We start from the raw sequence: 16,394 nt of genomic DNA, 5'->3' as shown, positions 1-16,394 counted from the left end.
AGCCATGTGGCTACACCATACAGTGTAGATATACCATAGCACTATGCAATTGCACCATACAGTATAGTGATACCGTCCCACCATGTGGTTATACCATACACTCCATGTGGTTACACCATACTGCGTGGTTATACCATATCAATATGTTATTTCATCATATGACCCTGTGGTTACACTATACAGTTACATGGCTCCACAATGCAATGTGGCGGAATCATACTGTGTGGTTACACCCTTTCACTTTGTTATTAGATCATATGGTTATACTGTACAACAACGTACAATGCAGTTACACCATACAACCATTTTCTCGGTAAGCATATATAATTTCCTTCATTTTCTTGCTTACACTATGGAGGCTTAGAAAACTCATTTCACCAGAGATGACGGTGTTATTGTCGGCATTGCATGGTTGTATTTATTTTCTCATTGTGATTTCTAATAGTAAAAGGGTTTTTCTGGGACTTTTTCATTATAAGTATATATTTCAGGCAGCATGAAAGTGATTACAGATTCCCTTTGATATGTCTATAGAGTTGCGATTTAATTGGGAAAAAAGCTCCAAAGCACAAGGGACATAAATGATTGCAACATCTCGTCTCTCTTGCAACCAAAACAGGTTTGGATTTTTGGCATCAAAATGAATGAATATACGCAGTCATTAGATGCAATGTCACAATGCGCAATGGTGATCTAGATGTAACCCCCTTCCCCTGCACAGTCACCAGTAAGTGTTGCCCCTGTTGTGTTTTTAGTGGATCAATCAAATGACATCATGTGACCTTGTAATTATGGCCACTGTGGTCACATGACACTTCTAGCATATCACTTTATCTGAACTGATTTTTAACAGATGAGCAGTCAGAACTAATGGTAGCCATCGACAGGAATAACAAGTGGAATTTCAATTAAAGGGGTTATCCAGGCTTAGAAAAAAAATGGCCACTTTCTTCCAGAAACAGCACCTCTCCTGTCCTCAGTTTGGGTGTGGGTTTTACAGCTCAGTCCCATTGAAGTGAATGAAACTAAATTGTAATACTGCACACAACCTGAGGACAGGTTCACTGGCACCAAGTTGTAATACCACACCCAACCTGAGGACAAGTGTGGTGCTGTTTTTGCCAGAAAGTAGCTGTGCTTTTTCTAATCGTGAATAATCCCTTTAAAGGGGATTATCCAGGATAAGAAAACAAAGCTACTTTCTTCCAGAAACAGCGCCACCCTTCTCCTCAGGTTGAGTGTGGTATTAAAACTTTGCTCCATTGACATGAATGGAACAGAACTGTAATACCATACACTACCTGAGGACAAGAGTGGTGCTGTTTCTGGAAGAAAGTAGCTCTGTTTTTCTAATCCTGGATAACCCCTTTAATAGGTTTGTTATTTTGCAACCTGGGGGCGTTTTGTGGTTTCCATATTCCTTCCTTCACACCACATGTGAACACAACTTGGTGCAGGATTTCAATGCGATATGCCTCCTATTATTTTAACCCTTTCACATTGCTTTACATTAATGCAACCAATTACCAGACGAACACGTGAGGTTATAATAAATACTGATTTATGATGTATGCATGCCAACATACACACTGCAATGCCCGTACAAAAATAAATTACTCTATAAAATGTAGAAAAGAAGTCCTTTGTGCACAGATTCTTAGCTACGCAATGGAAGTCTTGACTTTGGGTGACAAGGCCTGTTTGAATCGCCGCTTTAAGTCTTGCATGTTGGGTGACTTGGGTCGGGGGATTATGGAGCCTCGTCTCTTCTCTCCGTTGCTGGTGGACTGGTGTTTGCTGATCTCCTTGCAGAGGTGCTGGAACACCTCACAAACGTCCTGACAGTTTTCACTAGTGGAAATTTCCACAAAAGAGCAGCCCAGTTCACTGGCCAGCTGAATGCCGGCTTCTGAGGGCACCTGCCTCAAATGGAGAAGGTCGCCTTTATTGCCCACTATGATGATGGGAGTCTTGACGTCTGAATGGACTTTACGGATGTGCTGGTGAAGGTTCCGGATGTACTCGTAGCTCCTATAGTCTGTGATGGAGTATACAAGGAGGAAGCCTTCTGCTGACTGCACACACCGTAACATATCTGCCACCTGGGACATGTCATCCTCCACCTGCACAAAAGTCACAATGCAAGGGTTAAATATGCTGAAACCTTATAAAACTAAATATTATAACATACTTGTTTATATGAAGGAATATAATAGTTTATAGAGATTATAAGGGCTTTCCTGAATTAGAAATACAGGGGGAGATTTATCAAACATGGTGTAAAGTGAAACTGGCTCAGTTGCCCCTAGCAACCAATCAGATTCCACCTTTCATTCCTCACAGACTCTTTGGAAAATGAAAAGTGGAATCTGATTGGTTGCTGGGGGCAACTGAGCCAGTTTCACTTTACACCATGTTTGATAAATCTCCCCCTAAGTCTATCCAGCTCTAGTCCTTATTACAGCCAGCCTTTTCCTATCCTCATAAAATGGCATTGATTCACTATAATAATGTTACATGGCTTTGTCTTTGATATTCTATATGTAAATGCCACATTGAAGAAACAAAACTATATTAGTCACTATATATATATATATATATATATATATATATGTATGTATTACTAGTGACTTCCTGATATGCCTGAAGCCAGAAGATTAGTGACTCATTTGTGGGGTACTGATGTCATTTTCTCACACTAGACAGACTTTAGGGGGGCAGGAGATGTAACAATTGTAGAATGTAAATGTCTGTCTATACAGCAGAGGAGAGAAAGAGCTTTAGGTGACAGACAAATGAATAACTCAACGCGGCTGTCAGGACATGCTGGGACATGTAGTTTTGTAATAGAGACAGGGTGGAAAGTGCTGTTTTAGAGTGTAAGGACATTTACCTTGACATAACCCGGAGTGTCCTGGATCTGCACAGACATGTGCTCTCCTTCTATGCTCACAAGTCTGGAGTATAGGTTTCCTGAAAGAGAAGGATTGTTTATTAAGGAGAATGTCATTTCTATTAGAAGATCTATCACAGAGGCCACAACTATTATTGAGAACGCTCATCCTGCTCCTACCACCCATACTGGCCAACACAGACACAAGGACAGATGTCACTAACCAAGTCACGCCATACAGAGGTGAAGAAATTGGCAAACTTTAGGAGACACTAAAATTGTGTGCATAGTTTTGTGCCCAACATACAAATGCTTAAGGGTGCGTTCACACCTACAGGATCCGCAGCAGATCTACAGTAGATCTGCAGCAGATTTGATGCTGTGTTCAGTTATTTAAATGAAATCTGCTGCAGAACTGCTGCGGATCCGCAGCAGAAAATAGGATCCGGTAAGTGTGAGCGTACCCTAAAGGGAGTTTATTCAATGCAAGGACACCATATTAATGAAGCCCTATGGTGGTGTTAGGGTACGGCCACTCACCCATTGCAAGTCTGATGCTAATTTTTCTATAGGGAACATATGCAGGAAATTAAGGCCAATTTCTGCAGTGTAGGAATGAGTTTTATAAAGTTTTATTTACGTTATTGATACTGAAAGTTGTTTTAGAGAAAGTAGATCGGCAGCGTTCATTGTTGCTACTTTCTATGTGATTTTGTTAAACACATTGGGGGAAATTTATCAAGGGTTTTGTGCCTAATTTTTTGTTGAATAATTGGATTTTTCACCCATTTTTGGTCTAAGTTCTATTTATGAACCAGTATTTGACTGGCGAATATTTTTTAGATGCGCCTTATTTTTAGTCTGCCTGTTTTGAGTATTCACCCAGAAGTTCACATAATCCGGGATTAGCGCCCAAGTTATAATTTCCGACTTTTTAAAAAGTCGCACAAACAGGGTTCAGGCCTACGATTGGTCAGTACCAGGTGAATATATTTGCACAATTTTTGCATTTTTGCGACTTTTTTTGCGACTTTTTACTTAGATGCATTCACTATGGCAGTGCTACATTTTAATGAATCAGACACAAGCTATAGTTGCACACATTATGTCCCCCATTGTCTACCTGGCTCTTGATATTACCCCGGTGTACAGAGAAACTAATATCATTCATGGGTCGGATCAGTGTTAGTAGTAGGGAAATGTATTTTGGGCTTTTTTTTATACTTCCATTGTTTAGTTAGTTAACTTACCAGTATTAGTTTCATAGTCTCCAATAAATCGCTTTGTGAGGAATCGGACGATCATTGCTGGAAAGAAAATGGACAATTATTAGTCAAAGTGAAGTTAGAGGATTCAGTGACTACAATAAAAGGAGAAAAAATGGGCAAAGGAAACACTATACCTAAAGTATTCTAACAATTCATTCTAAGGGTATGTTCACACCATGCTGCAAAACTGTTGCAGATTTTGTCTTCCCTATAAAAGTTAACTGGGAAAATCCACAACTAATCCTATAGCTTACACTTCAGTAATGAAAGGGCAATGCAAGTGTCCATGGAGGTGCCTAAAACTTTGACTAGTAATAGGCAAAATACTATATATATATATATAATTTTTTTTTTTTTTTTTCAAATACAATATAATTCAGCTGTGAGACCAAGGTAGAAACCACTTTATTATTGACTAGACAATGAGAAGTTTCCTAGGCATCAAGCAATGCAAAAAGTTAGGCAACATTAGGATCATGGTCTCTAGAATTAGTCAAGCTCAGATTTGGGATTCCTATAATAATTTCTGACTATAAAAACTATTCAGTAAATTGGGAAACATAGCAGAGGTGTCTGACAGTGAGAACCATTGACTATTGTGGCTACAGGTGACTGTATTTACAAATAGTGACAATAGAGCAGATGATTACTGGAAATTGTGTCCGTTATAAACAGAACATTCGGGCGGATACAAGTGTAACGGTTAAGCTCTGCCTGTATCTCCCCATAGAGGGGCAGTATCTCCCCAAGGAGGGGCAGTATCTCCCCATAGAGGGGCAGTATCTGATCACTATTCTCTATGACTAGTTCAGGGACACTTACCAGTCTTGCCCACACTGCTGGCCCCCATCACAGCCATTTTAATATCCCGGACAGTGAAATAGTCCGCAGACTCCGGAATTGGCGCAAGCAGAAAGTTGCTGGACATGGTCGGTAGACGCATGAGAGTCGCAGGATAGTGATAGGTCCAGTCACACAGAGCGGATCATCCAAGTGTCGCAGAGGGGAAGCTCCAGGCTGGGTATACAGAGGTAATCAGGTCGTTTGGTGGGGATCCCGCTGGGTGCAGGTGAGGTTGCTCTTGTCTGCAGCACTATGCGCCTTCTCGGCTCAGCTCTGCGCCTTTTATAGCCGGCACAGTCCCCAGCTGCAGCAGCCGTGCGGCCAGGAAAGGCAATGAGGGCGGCTCAGGGGGAATGGCGCAGATGACGCAGGATGACGCGTTCCCAGCTGCTGCTGTCATCTCCTCCAGCAGCAGCAGCAGCACAATGGGCCCGGGGGATCCTCTCCTTGAGGGACAATGCAGTCTCCTGACCCTGGTGCACAGGTGGGCAGTGCTGGATTCCTGCATCATGTGTCCTCCATGTGATGTGGGGGATGGCAGAGAATGAGATAGTATCATCATAGATCTATTGTAACTATCACCTAATAGCAGTGAAAGGTCATGGCCACCCTGACTGTCATATTTACACCACCTCTGCATTGGCCTGACAATTCCTTTATACAGAGACCAGAAGTGTGATGTGAGCACAGCTGCATCCAGGGGAGAGGTAACCACTTGTTATTAAAGGGGTACTCCATTCATAATCTTATTCTTTCAGATCAACTGGTTTAAGAAAGTTATGTAGCCTTGTAATTTACTTCTATTTAAAAATCTCATGTCTTCCCATACTTGTCAGCTGCTGTATGTCCTGAAGTGGTGTTTTCTTTCCAGTCTGACACAGTGTTATCTTCTGCCACCTCTGTCCAAGACAGGAACTGTCCAGAGCAGGAGCAAATTCCCATAGAAAACCTGTACTGCTCTGGACAGTTCCTGTCTCAGACTGAGGTGGCAGCAGAGAGCACTGTGTCAGACTGAAAAGAAAACATTTCCTGCAGGGTATACAGCAGCTGATAAGTATGAAAAGACTTGAGATTTTTAAATAGAAGTAAATGACAAATCTATATAACTTTCTAAAACCTTTTGATTTAATAGAAAAATATATTTGCTGGCTAATCCCTTTAAGGGTAGCTTCACACGTACCGGATCCGCAGTGGAATTTTCAGTCACGACAGCACTGATTGGCTGATGGGGAGCGAGCGGAGCTGGGAGCCTCACACAGCCGAGGCGCTGAGCAGGTAATGTATGCTCCGGGCCGGGAGCTGCGGGTAGAGGTGAGCGAACCTTTCGGACTTTTGGTCCGACAGCATCTGCGCTTGATCGTGATGCCTGTGATCCCGGGTGCATAGTTGCGATCCCGGAAATATGCGACCAGGATATTCCAGGGAATCGATCTGGAATTCCCTGGAATATCCTGGCTTCATATTCCCGGGATCGCAACTATGCACCTGGGATCACAGGCATCACGATCAAGCGTAGAAGCTGTCGGACCAAAAGTCCGATGGTCCGCGCATCTCTAGCGGCAGGGGGTTAAAGGGACCAGCTTACATATCCGCAGTGGAATGAAAATTCGGCTGCGTATATGTAACCCTATAGACCTTCACACTACATGGACCCGCAGCGGATTCGCTGTAAACTCGCAGCATGAAACCGCTGAGGATCCAGTACATGTGAAGCTACCCTAATGGAATACTACTTTAAAGCATACCACGTAAAAAAAAAAAAAAAAGATGGCAAAAGTTTTTACAGGTGAGCGTCTAAGTGCTGGGACCCCTACTGATCAGGAGAATGAGTGGGGAGCAGCACATGGCAGCAATTTCCACTGTCAATCATCTCCATTCAACCAGCCCCAGAAGCATCTAACCTGCTGATTTGTCCCTATAGGGCACTGAGGGCTGAGGATGAAGATACGTTTCTTACCTTCATCCTATACACCGTTTTTCGTAATATTAGAAGTTTATCACTAGGTACATCGCTTTGTGTTTCTTACATGAACAGACCGGTGCAGGGATGCTACCACCCAGTTCCCATGCAAGGTGTTGGTCTATTACCGAGCACGAAGCACTGGAGGTGGGTCCGCCGGCCCCCAGTATGACAATATCGCCTCCCCTCCGTGACACGGCTCCATTGATTCTAATAGAGTCATGGCGGGTTTGACTCCAGTGCTTCATGCCGGGCCGGTGCTCAGTAATATACCATGCTTGGGAACTGGGCGGCCCCAGTGCAGAGAGCAAGATTGGTGCACTGGGGGCGGGACTACCACTGTCTGGGGCAGAGCCAGATTGGTTCACTGGGGGTGATAGCTCCGCCCCCAGTGCATCATAACACCTAATTAGCATAAGGATTAAACTCCTAATAGCACCGAAATGGTGCAGAGGATGAAGGTAAGAAACATATTTTATCCTCAGCCCTCAGTGCGCTATAGGGACCTATCACCAGGGTAGATTCCTCAGAAGGAAGCAGCCTTATTTTCACCATAATATCAGAGTCTGCCTGACCAGACACACTAGACCAGTGGTAGGAAACCTTGGCTCTCCAGCTGTTGCAAAACTACAATTCCCATCATGCCTAGACAGCCAAAGCTAAAGTTTTGGCTGTCCAGGCATGATGGGAGTTGTAGTTTTGCAACAGCTGGAGAGCCAAGGTTCCCTACCCCTGCAATAGACCTCCGGAATAAGCTGCAAGTATCGGTAGTAGTGCAGACTGTGGACATCTAAAGAAACAAGACTCGTGATCCATGTGAATAGAAGCTCGTACTATGTGACATAGCAGTAAGATGTATTCCTCCTCCACAGCAACCATCCAGCTGACACAAGGAAAGAAGCCTGAGGATGACTATGAGGAGTGACGTACTACCCCCATAAAGTATCAGCAAGGAATCCAGGTGTAGAAGATATCCTGCGGTCAGGTGCTGCAGATGGACATTCATCACATTCCCTTCCCAGTTCTGTTTAATGCTACCATTAACCTGACCATATAACATTCCTGTCATCAATTACTTAAATGGTATTTTTCTTTGTTTTTGTTTTTTTATTAGTATTTTTTTTTTAATTGTACTTTATTTTCATTTTTCTTCATACAATAAACATATCATTAAAATTTACAATCAAATCATTATCAGGTTATGTTAACACAACGTTCTTTCAGCTCCGTTTAAAATGACGTCCGTCATTTTGAGTCTAAAATAACGGACGTCTAGCTTTCCCTTGCAATGCAATGCAGTGCAATGAAATCTGCTGGAACATTATTCTTGTTTGGGTTTAGTAATTGGCCTTTGGGTGGGTCTTAAAGGGGTACTCCGGGCTGGGGCACTTTTTACTGTATGGCCGGGGAGGGGATGGATATAGATGCCGCCGAGCACTTACCTTCGCGGTTCCAGTACGGGGTCCCATATCGCGCCGTCCCATTCTCCCGTCCCGCTTCCGCGTCTGACCTGTGGCTTAAGACGTGACGTCTCAAGGCAGCTCAGCCATTCAGCGGTCGTAGTGGGGTCCCGCTTCAGCCGCTGAATGGCTGAGCGGCCTTGAGACAGCTCATACCAGGAAGCAGCAGTGGGACAGGAAAACGGGGTGGCGCGATCCGTGACCTGGCTCTGGAACTGGGGAGGTAAGTGGACAGCGGCGCCTATATCTAACCCCTCCCCAGCTATACATTAAAAATACCCCAAGTCCGAAGTACCCCTTTAATTGAAAAGTCAATTGAATTTAAAGGGGTTATCCAGCACTACAAAAACATGGCCACTTTCCCCCTACTGTTGTCTCCAGTTTGGGTGGGGTTTTGAAACTCAGTTCCATTGAAGTAAATGGAGCTTAATTGCACACCATACCTGAAATGGAGACAACAGTAGGGGGAAAAGTGGCCATGTTTTTGTAGCGCTGGATAACCCCTTTAATAGTAAAAAACGGAGAAAGAACGGTGAAAAAAGAAAAACTGTCTGTGAACAACTAATAAAAAACGCCTGCTATTTGCAAAAGACGTCCGAAAATAATGATTATGTTCATTATTTTGACATCCGTGGTAAAAATTTCTGTTATTCAATACATTGTGTGCATTGGACGTCCGTCTTTCCATTGACTTCAATGCATTGCCATTGCAGTCAGTTAAATCGCAGCAATAACAGACTTTTTTTAAATATCAAAATTGGCCGTCTTTTCTCTATTTTTGACGTTGTGTGAACATAGCCTTATACAACATAATTACAGAAAAACATCAATTTCTAACCCCAATACAACCCATCCACCCTAGACACTTAAACTGTCTTTTTCTTACCCCAAAATGGTGCTTCTCTTGTCCATGGGTTATACTTTCAAGTGTCCGTATCATGAGAGATATATCAAAAGATTTGATTATTTAAGATGTTAGGAACGAGACCCCCACCATTCAGCAGAACAAGCAGGGAGATGCCAGCACTTAAAGGGGTACTCCAGAGAGTAAAGGAATTTTTTTTTAATGCATTGCTTTAATAGTTAGATTACATTATAACAGGCAGCAGTAAGGGGGGACACAGGCCCCTCTGCTTCCATCAACGTCCCCCTGCACTTATCCAGCGATGTCGCTTTCTTCCAGAAACAGCGCCATTATTGAGTTTTGCAGCTCAGGTCCATTAAAGTAAATGGAGCTGAATTGTTATACCACAGACAACCTCGGGAAAAGTGTGGTGCTGTTTTTGAAAGAAAGTAGCTGTGTTTTTTTTTTTTTTTTTTTAAATCCTGGATAACTCCTGGGATTTTTTAAAAATTTACCATATAGGAAAGCTTAGTAGTCTTTGCAGAGCATTTGCCTGACTGTCTCTCTATTCTATTGGATGGGGAGGGGCAGGGACCCCTGTTCTTGAGGGCAGGAATCCCCTCTTTAGGGTCAGGTGGAATCCATATATGTTTATGTGCTATGAAACAGAAGACATCTTTATTTAGATTGTAAACCCTTTAGGGGCAGGTTTTCTTTATGTTCCAGTATATATGGGTGTATGGCATAATGTATTGTATAGAAGTGATTAGTATTATGTACATGTATTATTGTACGTTCTATGATAATGTCTCTACCAGTCAGAGGCCACTCGGTGGACCCAGCCTGAGGATGCATGGCGGCAAGGTTCATATCCTTGTGTAGAGGCTTAAGGCTGGGGATCTCCGTTCCCTTTGGCTGACCATACACCTAAAATAACGATTGGCAGAAATGGCGGATTTTGCCCATATTGGCCAACCATCATCTGTAAATTGTGCAGAACAATCATTTGCTATAGAAGACTTATGTTTGCAGAAAGTGATGTGCCATTATACATTTTTTGTCCAATGGTAAAGGGCGTTTTACTCAGGCCGATCATCATACAATAAATTGTTAAATCGCTCAAATTTGAGCAATAATCATCTGGTGTAAACACGACAGCAATCAAACAACGAACAAAAGGTCGTTTGTATGTCATTGATCGCATCTTTAGAACTTACCTGAAAATCAGCAGGAGCAAATCCCCATAGAAAACCTTTCCTGCTCTGGACAGTTCCTGACATGGACAGAGGTAGCAGCAGAGAGCGCTGTGTCAGACTGGAAAAAATACACCACTTCATGCAGAACATACAGCAGCTGATAAGTACTGGAAGACTTGATATTTTTAAATAGAAGTAAATTACAAATCTATAAGACTTTCTGACACCAGCTAATTTGAAATATTTTTTTTTGCCGTGAATCCCCTTCAATCTTGCTTCTCAGCCCTACTCAGGTAGACATGGCTGAGCTACAATACTAGACAGATACAATACTAGAAAGCCGATGGTCAAAAGCTGCTGCTGTTTTATAGGAGGGGAGCTTATACGTCCCTTCAAATAGAAGAGATTGGAGTTCACTTCAGGAGCAGAAATCTGCATAAATGCTGTACTATAGAAAGCAGCATAATAATTATAGATTTTAAAAAGCTGTGAGAGGTACAGCGTGAACTGTACATGGAGGACGTTACAGGAAATATTCTAGCTTCTACTCTCATTAATTCTCTCATCACTACTTAAAGGCGTATTCCACTCAATCATAACTTTTTATATGTTGCTGCCCATGCTGACATCAACAATTCTTTTCATACTTGTTATTATCTATTCAGTTTCCTTCTCCCAGTTCTGAGCTGCTGCTTTCTGCTGAAGACTCAAAGATCTATGCGTTAGCTTTCCTCTCCGTCTCCCCCTACTCCCCCCTCCCTGTCCCTATTGTGCAGGAGACGCCAAAGATGAAGGTGTGTGTCTTACCCTCCTCCTCTGCGCTGTTCTAGTGTAGTTGGTCTGGTAGGACCGTTAGAAGCACTGGGGATCCCAGGATCCCATTAGGAACACTTCCCCCAGTCCCTTTCTAATGATAATCAATGGAGGGGGCCAGCTGGATTGGCGCTATGGCAGTGGGTAGTGTTCTTAACGGTCTCACCACACTGTGGAGCATACGACTAACTTCACCGGTATGGCGCAGAGGAGGAAGGTAAGAGACCACCTTCCTCCTCGGCGTCTCCTGCACAATAGGGACATATCAGCAGGTTAGATTCATCTAACCTGCTGATAGTTCTCCTTTAATGAAGGGGTTTTCTAAGAACTAATTTTATCCTATGCACAGGATAGGTCAGCAGTGTCCCGCATTACATGTCAGATCAGCAATCTCTTCCTCCTCCTCCCCCCCTGTGCTATTACCCGCATGGACATTGAGCAGAGAGGAGCGGCGGGGGTGGTGGCTTGGAGGCTGCCTGGATGATCTTTAGATTATACTGAAGAGAGCGGAGGTCTGCTGCTGCCACTCCTATTACATGGAGCATCGGCCAGCTGACCGTCACTGTCGTGATCAGTGTGATACATGTTGCAAGACCATGATAAACCAACATAGTGCGAGACAGCTGATTGTTGCCTTTTAACATGACCTACTACACCAAACAATTCTGGTCAATCGGCCAAATACGGGCGATGATTGCTTGGTATAATAGGGCCCTGAGCCCCGCCCCCCCACTGCCACCCCATTTAGACTACACGATCACAGACGAAAAAAAATATTGCAGACAAATATGGCAGAATGCTGCAAAACCCTATAAGCAGTGATGTGTTGGGCGGATAAGTAACCAATTACAGGTAACATAAGGGCACAGAGACACAGAACAAACAGGCTTAGCATGGCACCACCGATAGACCACCCATAGACAGGATTGTTTGATCCACCAACCAGCACAAGCAGCTGCCCAAGTTTATCTGTCCACCATTCAGACACAGCCCCTTCATTACCCCTCCCGCCTCGGTCCAGACCAGTACTCAGCAGAAGGAACAATAGCCATTATGTGCCCTACCAGTCAGCCAAGCCCTGTCATAGTATATGAGAAACCTGGACTGCTAAAGACTGGAACCAACAAATCCAGGTTCTGTTAGGTTTGGGTCAGGCTGGAATATGATGAGCGCTTCTCCCCTGCTGTGGAGTGGCACACTGCCCCCTGCTGGAGCCATCACATACAACAATCAGTCACCCCTAGTGGTGATACATATGAGGGATACAAAGGGCTAACGCACAGGTCCGCAGAAACACATTGGTATACGGACGGTGTCTTGCGGAATGGACCTCGGAGCTCCCAGCATAATGGTTAATTATGATTGATACTGTCTGAAAGTTCGTGCCAGTGTATTGACACATTGATGAATTATGATTCCGAAGTCTGGTCCGTAGCACCTCATCCGGATATACAGACCGTGCTAATGACCTCTAAGGTATTACTAGTTGAGTTTTGTTTTTGTTTTTCTTTGGGGGAGAGTGGTAGCAGAGTTTTTAGTAACCTCATACAACCCAATAAGTAGAAGAGATTGGAGTTCACTTCAGGAGCAGAAATTTGCATAAAAGCTACATTATAGAGAGCAGCAAAATAATTATAGATTTTAAAAAGCTTTCAAAAAGGTACAGCGTGAACTCTACAGAGGACGTTACAGGGAATGTTATTACAGCGTCTATTCTAAATGACATTTTACTTTTAAATTCTGAATGACAATAAGGACCAAATCTGCATTGTGTAAATATTAGAACTAAAGGGGGTGTCCATACCAACTTATTACCTATTCACAGAACAGGGTTTAGTGTCCCCCATTTTAATAAAGCAATATTGAGATGGGGGCATAGTCCAATACAAATTGGACACATATCACCTATCTTGTGGATAAGTACTTGTTATAGGACCTCCCATGGACTATAGGCGCAGGAGCATTCACCTGTCATCTCTTACTTCCCAGGATACAGAAGAGGCAAGTACAACCATAATCACATAGGTTCCCCGGCAGCTAACATATGATCAGGTGCAGAGCTCCCAGACCTAGAGGTTCTGCTACTAGAAGGGAACATTATTAAAAAGACAACAATTCCTGTGATTTCAGGAAGTTTTAATAGTATGGCGTTTAGAGAGGAGCGGGTGGCCTAAGAAGTTGGATGCAGCCCTAGAGTTCTGGTAAAGATGGCTGCATCCATATTCCAGGACTCCCTAAGGCTGCACCCTACTTCAGACGCCAGTAATAAAATATGCTGACCACACTCAAGGGGAGGTCTGGCATATGGTAAATTAGATCATATGTCCCTGCAGCCGTTCCTTCCCTTATACCTTCTCCATTGATTTCTATGGGCAGTTGTAACCAGATAATTCTGCGAGCTCACTAGCCTGGACAGGTTTAAAGGGGTTATCGAAAACACAGCTATTTTGTTTTTGGCAAAAACCGCACCACCCCTATCCTCAGGTTGTCTGTGCAATTACATTTCAGCTCTGATCACTCCAATGGACTAGAGATGGAAACCCACTAAACTAAGGAAAGGAGAGGTGCTGTTTCTGGAAGAGAGCTGCCATGTTTTTCTAAGCCTGAGGTTTTTGTGAATGATGGAATTTAAAGAGAAGTCCTGTAAAACTAAAAAGTGTCAGGGGGGGGGGGGGGGGGGGGGCGGGGGGTGTGCAGGAGCACAACAAAGTATACTTACCCATCCCCATAGTGATGCTCCCGGATACCTCTGACGGCCGACATCCAGATATGTCACATACCCAGCTTCTCCAGCTGCAATGTCACGGCCCCTCTCATGAACCTCCCGCTCAGCCAGTTACTGCAAAGGTATCTCGCCCCAGTCAATGAATGACTGAGCGTGGAATCCATCACCAGGTATATGATTGTGCAGCTAACGGAACTGCAGGAGGCCAGTCAGTGAGGCTGCGTTCACACATTTCATGTTTTACATACAGACTTGGAAGGTCTGTAGTGAAGCCCCCCCGACATGGCCGCTTTTTACAGCACATATCCATACTGCTCCCCCCGCTCACAGCATCATATCAGAGATGCTGCCCATGTGAGAGTTGTGGCGACAGGCCTTGCACGTCCATGTTGTTTGAATACAGTCTAATGGTACTTTTACACGGAGCGATAATTCGCCCGATAACACGATTAACAATTTTGAATGAACGATGGTTTTTTTTTTTTATAACAAACTACATTTAGACGAACGATACATCATACGAAAAAATCGTAATGCAATCGTTTAAGCTTCACACATAGGTGAAATCGTTGGACTATTTACACTGAACGATCTGCGTTTTTTGCGAACGATCAACGATGATTTGAGAACATGTTGAAAGATCAAAATGAACGATTTATCGCTCGTCACTTGATCGTTCGCTGCGTTTACACGTACGATTATCATTCAAATTCGATCGTTATCGTGCAAATTAGAGTGAAAAACGGTGCTCCAGGGATTAGTAAGGCTAGGTTCACACTGCGTTTTCAGCATCTGTTTTTTGCAAAAAACGCATGAAAAACGGATTGCAAAAAACGGATTCATTTGTTTGCATCCGTTTTTCCATTGACTTCCATTATAAAAAAAACTGATCCTTTTTTTTGGTGGACCAAAAAACGTTGCTGACCCTATTTTTCTGGCCGTTAAAAAAAACGGATCCGTTAAACGGATGCTGAAATCGCAGTGTGAACCTAGCCTAAGTATACTGTTTATTATGTTCCTGCACTTTTTTTTTCTCCAAAGTGCATTGAAAACCATGACCATTAAGGGTATATTCACACGAACGGGCTCGCAGCGAGCCCGGCAGGTCCTGGCAATTCCCATACACTACATACTTGCTGCGGTCTAAACAACCGCAGTGAGTATGTAATTCTGCCGCCCTTAACCCCTTCTGCTCCCGGCCGGCTCCCCCGCTGTAAGCATACTTTACCTGTCCTTGTTGCACGGGTCCGGCGTCCTGCTCTCCCGTCCGGGCAATCAGTGGCTGCGGCTGGGCAACACACTAATTGGCCCGGACGGGAGAGCAGGACGCCGGGACCCCGTGCAGCAAGGACAGGTAAAGTATGCTTACAGCAGGGGAGCCGGCCGGGAGCAGAAGGGGTTAAGGGCGGCAGAATCACATACTCGCTGCGGTCGTTTAGACCGCAGCAAGTATGTAGTGTATGGGAACTGCCAGGCTCGCAGCGAGAGCCCGTTTGTGTGAATATACCCTTAAAGAGATTCTGTCACCCTTCCCCATTGCAGATTGGACTAGCACTTTACTATATATCTCAAATGCATCACAACCATACCTCTAAATGTCTTACTTCCATTAAACAAAAAGCCGGAGTTACTCACCGGTAATGTAGTTTCCCCGAGTACATGACAGCACCACCAGAGAGAGGGACTCCGCCCCCCAGGGACAGGAAACCTAGAGAATAAAAGGAAAGGCCCTCCTCTCCACCCTCAGTGAATATCTGAGACTGAAGAGAGCCTTATAATTTTTAATCATGCATATACACGGTGTACAAACATATAATCATAACATAAATTATCCATCTTGCTTTTAGAATAGGAAACACCTCCTTACCTATGAACTGTTAACAGAACCCCCTAGGTGTTCACCCAGTGAGAAATAGAGTATTAAGGGGTGGGAATGTAATGGTGCTGTCATGTACTCGGGGAAACTACATTACCGGTGAGTAACTCCGGCTTTCCCCATCGACATGACAGCACCACCAGAGAGAATACCAGAGAGGAATTCAGGGTGGGACTACAGCTTGCAAGACCCTTCTACCAAAGGAAATATCAGAAGTAGAAGACAGATCCAAACGGTAGTGACGAAAAAAAGTGTGAGGAGAAGACCAAGTGGCAGCCTTACAGATCTGCTCTAGAGAGACATCTCCCTTCTCTGCCCAAGATGTTGACACTGCTCGCGTGGAGTGAGCCTTAAGAGAGAGAGGAGGCGAAAGACCAGTGGAAACATAACAAACTTATGGCCTGTCTGATCCAGTTTGCTAGCGTACCTCTAGCCACCTTGTTCCCTTTATTGGGACCAGAAAATTGTACAAATACATTTTTTGACTTCCTAAATGGTCTAGTGATGTCTAAATAG

The 16,394-nt window shown here is 43.9% G+C and overlaps 1 protein-coding gene and 1 long non-coding RNA gene across 5 annotated transcripts; one reads left to right on the top strand and one right to left on the bottom strand.

Moving 5' to 3' along the window:
• Window positions 1–1,545: 1,545 nt before the first annotated feature.
• RASL11A (RAS like family 11 member A) lies at window positions 1,546–14,097 on the bottom strand. 4 transcript variants are annotated; one of them, XM_069969858.1, is made up of 5 exons: window positions 13,997–14,083; window positions 10,486–10,582; window positions 4,144–4,200; window positions 2,894–2,973; window positions 1,546–2,123 (listed from the first exon to the last, which is right to left on the bottom strand). In XM_069969858.1, exons 3-5 carry the CDS (start codon window positions 4,196–4,198, stop codon window positions 1,662–1,664), a joined length of 597 nt encoding a protein of 198 aa, XP_069825959.1. In that variant the 5' UTR covers window positions 4,199–4,200; window positions 10,486–10,582; window positions 13,997–14,083; the 3' UTR covers window positions 1,546–1,661. The 4 variants fall into 4 exon arrangements, with proteins under 4 accessions (XP_069825959.1, XP_069825960.1, XP_069825958.1 ...); XM_069969859.1 differs by lacking the exon at window positions 10,486–10,582 and adding an exon at window positions 9,311–9,344 and having other exon boundaries at window positions 13,997–14,045; XM_069969857.1 differs by lacking the exon at window positions 10,486–10,582 and having other exon boundaries at window positions 13,997–14,097.
• Window positions 4,817–8,039, top strand: LOC138792433 (uncharacterized). The gene is made up of 2 exons (XR_011363140.1): window positions 4,817–5,711; window positions 7,837–8,039. It is a non-coding gene; the product is annotated as an uncharacterized lncRNA (long non-coding RNA).
• Window positions 14,098–16,394: the final 2,297 nt, after the last annotated feature.

This window comes from Dendropsophus ebraccatus, chromosome 5 (genome assembly GCF_027789765.1).
Source record: "Dendropsophus ebraccatus isolate aDenEbr1 chromosome 5, aDenEbr1.pat, whole genome shotgun sequence".
Classification (NCBI taxonomy): Eukaryota; Metazoa; Chordata; class Amphibia; order Anura; family Hylidae; genus Dendropsophus; species Dendropsophus ebraccatus.
Note: the sequence above shows the minus strand (reverse complement) of the source record. Positions and strands in the feature narration are given on the sequence as shown.

Excerpts from the sequence above, each read along its gene's own strand:
- RASL11A (XM_069969856.1), bottom strand. The coding sequence starts at position 5,104 with ATGCGTCTACCGACCATGTCCAGCAACTTTCTGCTTGCGCCAATTCCG. Across the intron at positions 4,201-4,983 it reads CAGCAGTGTGGGCAAGACTG|CAATGATCGTCCGATTCCTC; the intron begins GTAAGTGTCCCT and ends TTTTCTTTCCAG. Across the intron at positions 2,124-2,893 it reads ACACTCCGGGTTATGTCAAG|GTGGAGGATGACATGTCCCA; the intron begins GTAAATGTCCTT and ends ACTTTTGTGCAG.